Below are 6,000 nucleotides of genomic sequence, written 5' to 3'. Positions count from 1 at the left end.
TGATGGTATTTGAGAGGTGTTTAGAAAAGGATGGTGGAGATCTTGAGAATGGAATGAGTGCCCTAATAAGAGACCCCAGCGAGTTCCCTTGCCCGTTTCATCATGTGAAAACACAACCAGAATTCTGATTCGAGGAAGAGGGCCCTCACCCAATCATGCCGGCACGTGGATCTCAAATTGCTGCCTGCAGAACTATGAGAAATAAATTTCTGTTGTTTTCAAGCCATCCAGTCTATGGTATTTTGTTATGACAGCCCAAACAGCTAGAGCAATGCAATGTAACAAACCACATGAAAACCTAGTAGATCCCTAAAAGAAAAAAAAGTTAAACGTTTTATGCAACAAGTCTTGTAATGGTTATGAGCAATTCTTTACATAAACAGTTTAAAAGTACAGTTTTAATTACGAACAACAACAAAAGCACTACTCCACTTTCGGCCAGTGTTGTTTAATAAGTCCTCCTTGGCCCACTGGGAGTCGCAGGAGGCAAGGCGCTCAGTCTATGTGCGGGACAACGCGCTTTCTTTACACCTGCTGTAGTGCGTGCCACGTAGTGCGGCCCATGTAGGCAGAGCGGAATCCAAAGACCACTGGATATCACCTCTAGGAGAAACTGAATGATGGACAACTGACGATGGGTGGTAGCTAAAAACTGTGCAAACCGATACACTGAATGAGAAGTGGCTGTTCTTGAAACACCAGGCGTTAGACCATCAACCAAAGTCAGTCAAAGACTATTATCAGTAAATTAATAATAACTGCTTCTCCTTTGACGACACTCACAACCCTGCCACCGACCAGAACCAGACCCAAGGCTCAACGTGACTGCAGCGCGAACTCTCGCGAGGGAAACGCGCAACGCGGCCGCAGCTCGAACTCGCGCGAGAGCTGGCGCAACCTCGCGAAGGACGGCGGGAGCGCGGGAGGTATGGCGTCGCTGCCGCCGTCCTGGAGTCGGCTGGATAGACGACAAGAGCGCGACGTGCGCGAGCTCGTTCGCCTTGTGGCGGGCGTCCAGGACGAAGCGGACCCCAACTTCCAGCTCGCTTTGCACTTCGCCTGGTCAAACTTCAGGTGTGGACGCGGCATCGCAGCCGGGGAAGGGAAGGGGTCTGGCGAGTTTTGTTGCACGACCGGCAGAGTCCCGGCGCGCTTTGCCGCTCCAGCAGCTTAATGCCTTCGTGCATTCTGGATGCCCGAGGCGGTGATCAGTTCAGTCGCTCAGTCGTGTTCGACTCTTTGCTATTCCGTGGACTGGGACACGCCAGGCTTAGCTCAAACAGTGGGTTGTGGGTTGCTGGGGGTCGTCCTCCGATCATTCTCCTAGTGAAGAGTTCTGACAGTCCGGTTCCCTGCTCCGCCCACTGCGCTTAGCGCGGGCCCCTGCCCATCAATTTTTTGAGTGGTTGGTTGAGTAAAATTTTAGAGCAAAGTAATGGTCACACCCTATTCTCACTGACTCCCTCTCTGCTCGGACCACTCCGTATTTCTTACCCTGCTCTTTTTTTCCAAAACGCGAAGCATAACACATTGGATAACTCATTTGTTGTTATTGTTTGTCTCCACCCCCACCGTCATGCAGAATATAAGCTCCACCAAAGTAGGGATCTTCGTTTATTTTGTTCGTTTCTTATCCCAGCGCCTAAAACAGTTCTTGGCATAGAGTATTCGAGGTCCAATGCAACTTTTAATACGGTTTTTTATGTAATTAATTTTAAAAGATTTATTCAGATTAGGTACTTAGGTGAAATCAGAGCTATCATTTTCCCTTATGGGACATGTAAATCAATTATGATCATTACCTGTAATGAAATTATTATTAGAAGAATGGTAGTCATTGTTAATCTTCTGCCTGTTTAATGTCGAAAGAAGTCTTCTTGAATGGTAAACAGTTTTTCGAAATCGGTAATCTTTTTATCAACCTTAATGATCACACATAAAGTGCCCACTTGGTTTATAATAAGAATAGATGAGTCTAAACGGCCCCGTTTTTGAAATAAAATACTCAATTCTTAAGTGTAACATAAATATAACAATTCCTTAATAGGTGATATTCAGAGAATAGGTCATATTAAGAGAAACTTAAATGTCCTATCCCAAATAATTTTTCTGTTAGTATATCTAAATGACAGTAGGTAAGCAGACATCATTTTAGAGTTAGGAGAGCTTAGCAGTTACTAATGCCTTTTACACATTGAGAAACTAAATTTATAGGTAAAATAGTATTTCATTCAGCCATTTGCTAGGTTAGAATTAGATATTTTAATTAGTAGTGTAATTTACTTCTTTTAAGTACAGGTTGTGTGGCTTCCACTAAAAGATGGAAAACAAGAGTTGAGTGAGCTATATTGTAGTTTTGTGATGCTTTAATCCATCAGAAAAATGAACAATTCATATTTATATTTTTAAAAATTGAGGCCACATTCTAGGCCTTAGAAATTCACAGACAGGTGCAATACAGCTTCTATTCTTAAATAAGACAGACAAAAATTATTACATATGATGTAGAACAGAACTTCTTAACCTGAGGGTCTGAATATATTAATAGTAGAATTCAGATATAACAGATTTGGACAAGAAGAAAATTATACTAACCTCTAGCTAAAAAGTAGCATTTCCTTCAATTATGAGTGAAAGCAACAAGAAGTAATAGCTTATGTACTGTGTCACCAGTAGAAATCACATATTTCACTGTCATATTGTAATTACTGCAGATATTTCTAATAAATCTTATTTACTGTTATGTAGTTATGAACCCACTTCTAGATCTTGTTATTTAATGTTTTAACAAAGAAATATGTCTCACTATATCACAGACTTCAAAAAATATTTCAAAAGTGTATTTCAGTATGCTTGGCTTCCTTTCTGTTTCATTTTATCCTGAGACGGGATCCCTAGGATTCATGGGCCTTCACAATGGCATAAAAAGATTAGGAAACCCTGCTAACAGGGATGTGCTGTGCTGGACTTACACACAGGGCATTATGGAAAGAGAGAGGAGCCAGAGGACAGAGTTGGGAAACTCAAGACAATCTGTGTCATAAGGAAAGGATGCTTGAGCAGTCTTAGGTTGACTGGTTGTTTGCATGAATGACAGAGGTGATACAGGGAGAGAGGTGCACTCACTGGAAACACATAACTGAGTATAGTGTGTTTGGGGGGCAATGTGTTGGACCGTGAGACTAGTCAACTTAGCTTTATGACACGATTGATATAAGAATCACATTTTCTCTTTTAGATTTCATCGTTTCTTAGATGTCAATAGCCACAAAGTACAAAAGACAATAGAAGGGTAAGTCAGTTTATATGTATATATATGTGCATGTTCAGATATCTATGTATCTTACAGACCTTTTTATTAATACAGCTTTTTAGTTGTTAGTTGATTTTTTTTAACATTCTAGGATTTATGAAAAATTCATCATTCATTCCGATCTAAGCAAAGCTGCTAGTTGGAAGAGATTAACTGAAGAATTTCTAAATGCATCGCTTCCAAGCATAAAGGAATTCAAGGTATGCTATATTGTGAAATCTCTGCTGTATTTTACTGTTTCTAATCTGATTATTGTCAGCCTGATTCTATTAACATTTAGACATTCATTCTATTTTACTATTGTCCACCGACTAGAATCACCATCTGCTGGAAATTGACATAAAATCCACTGTGTCTCAGGCTTGTGATTAAAGAAGTATATTCATGTTTAATCATGTTGGCCCCAATCTACTGTGGAAATTGAGATCAAAGATTGGAAGAAATAATAGCACTTCTAGCTTTCTTAAAACTTTTCAATGACTTCTGAGCACTTTGCAATATAATTATTGGTATATTGCTCACTAGATGCTAGGTGCTGTTCTAAGCTCTTCCATATTCAGTCATGTGTCCCTAAAACCACCCCTTAGGCTCAATGATTCACTAGAATAACTCACAGAACTCCAGAAAGAAAACTGCTATCCTTATTGTATGGCTTATTGTAGTGAAAGAATACAGATAAGCAAAGGAGAAAGGTATAGGGCAAAGTCCAGGAGAAACCAGGTACAAGCTTCCAGATGTCCCTTCCCAGTGCAGTTGCAGAGGGATGCACCTAATTTTCTCAATGACAAAATGTTGCAAACCAGGGAAACTCTCCTGAGTCTTGGTGTTCAGGGTTTTTTTGGGGGTCAGTCACATGAATATGCTTAGCTACTCAATCTCCCCAGAGGTCAAACCAAGGACTTCAGGCCTGCAAAATTATTCACCATAAGTCACATTGTTAGCATAAACTGTCTGGTCAGACTGATATAGTGTGGCCCAAAGACTGCCATATAAATACACTGTACTAACAGGGTATTCCAAGGGCTAGGAGAATATCTCAGGAGCCAGTCAAGGATCAGTCCTAAAGATCTTTGAGATGTGCAGGGTTTGGACAACCCAGTCCTCCCAAATTAACTCTTTGTGCCTACATATATCAAGTCAGTCTTCACAGTCCTTGTGGAATAGTCTGTTACTGATAGGCTTTCCCTCTCTTTACACTGAATTGGTGACCTGAGAAAGAGCTTTAGATAATTTTTAAAACTGTCCATCAATTTTAGGAAGGCCTATAAAGGTATTTCTGGAAGAGAGAGAACTGCAGTGCTGTGAATCCATGCCCTAAAGATTAGTAAGCACTTCCATGTATTGTTCCTGCAAGGACCGTTTTAAAAAAGGAGACAAATCTTTTTTTATGTCTCTTCTTGATTCACTTTGTGTAGCTTTCTGAGTGGACTGTAGAGCTTAATAATTTAGGCACTTCTTGTTCTTCAGTCACTAAGTCCTGTCTCACTCTGTAGCCCCATGGACTGCAGCACACTTGGCTTCCCTGTCCTTCATCTGCTGGAGCTTGCTCAAATTCATGTCCATTGAGTCAGTAATGCCATCCAACCATCTTGTCCTCAGTCATCCCCTTCTCCTTGTGCCTTCAATCTTTCCCAGCATCAGGGTCTTTCCCAATGAGTTGGCTCTTCACATCAGGTGGCCAAAGTATTGGAGCTTCAACTTCAGCGTAAGTCCTTCCAGTGAATATTCAGAATTGATTTCCTTTAAGATTGACTGGTTTGATCACCTTACAGTCCAAGGGACTCTCAAGAGTCTTCTCCAACACCACAGTTCAAAAGCATCAGTTCTTTGGTGCTCAGCCGCCTTTATCATCCAGTTCTTACATCAATATATGACTACCGAAAAAAACCATATCTTTGACTGTATGGATCTTGGTTGGCAAAGTAATGTCTCTGATTTTAATACACTGTCTAGTTTGGTCATAGCTTTTCTTCCAAGGAGCAAGCGTCTTTTAATTTCATGGCTGCAGTTACCATCCACAGTGATTTTGGAGCCCAAGAAAAGAAAATCTGTCATTGTTTCCACTTTTTTCCCTTCTGTTTGCCATAAAGTATTTGGACCAGATGCCATGATCTTAGTGTTTTTTGAATGTTGCGTTTCAGGCTAGCTTTTTTTCACTTTGTTCTTTCACCTTCATTAAAAGGCTCTTTAGTTCCTCTTCACTTTCTGTCATTAGAATGGTATCATCTGTGTATCTGAGATTGTTGATATTTCTCCTGACAGTCTTGATTCCAGCTTGTGATTCATCTAGCCCAGCATTTCCCATGATGTACTCTGCGTTTAAGTTAAATAAACTAAGTGAAGTATATAGCTTAGGCACTGTGACACCATATTAATAATAAACATAATGGCAAGCATTTTTAGTGCATTTACTACGTGCCAAGTACTGTTATGTTAGTCCCATAAGACCATGATCAGTACTTACTGGTTTCTGTCATTTTTTTGCCAGGCAAATCTAAGTTTCATCTGTACCAGTGAAAATACCAGAGTGGTGCAGAATAATTAAATGAAAAGATGAGTGTTACTTCTGATTCCTATTTTGACTTTTTCATTGGCCATCTCTGGTTATTTTTCTGTACACCCCCACCTTAGGGCTCACTGAATACAGTGGGACCATATTCCCTAATTCTTCTGTGGCACATCCTATG

General features: G+C 40.5%; 1 protein-coding gene across 1 annotated transcript in view; it reads left to right on the top strand.

Annotated features, from left to right (window-relative positions):
• The first annotated feature begins 928 nt into the window (after nt 1–928).
• The window catches only part of TUBGCP5 (tubulin gamma complex associated protein 5), a 57,549-nt gene continuing 52,477 nt past the window's right edge, over nt 929–6,000 (top strand). The window contains exons 1-3 of the mRNA XM_052663481.1: nt 929–1,074; nt 3,239–3,292; nt 3,405–3,513. Of these exons, the coding sequence (XP_052519441.1) occupies nt 929–1,074; nt 3,239–3,292; nt 3,405–3,513 (309 nt within the window). The remainder of the gene's footprint in view (nt 1,075–3,238; nt 3,293–3,404; nt 3,514–6,000) is intronic.

The sequence above is a fragment of the Budorcas taxicolor genome, chromosome 2 (assembly GCF_023091745.1).
Source record: "Budorcas taxicolor isolate Tak-1 chromosome 2, Takin1.1, whole genome shotgun sequence".
Taxonomy (NCBI): domain Eukaryota; kingdom Metazoa; phylum Chordata; class Mammalia; order Artiodactyla; family Bovidae; genus Budorcas; species Budorcas taxicolor.
The sequence above is the reverse complement of the archived record's forward strand: the minus strand, read 5'-3'. Positions and strand labels throughout refer to the sequence as shown.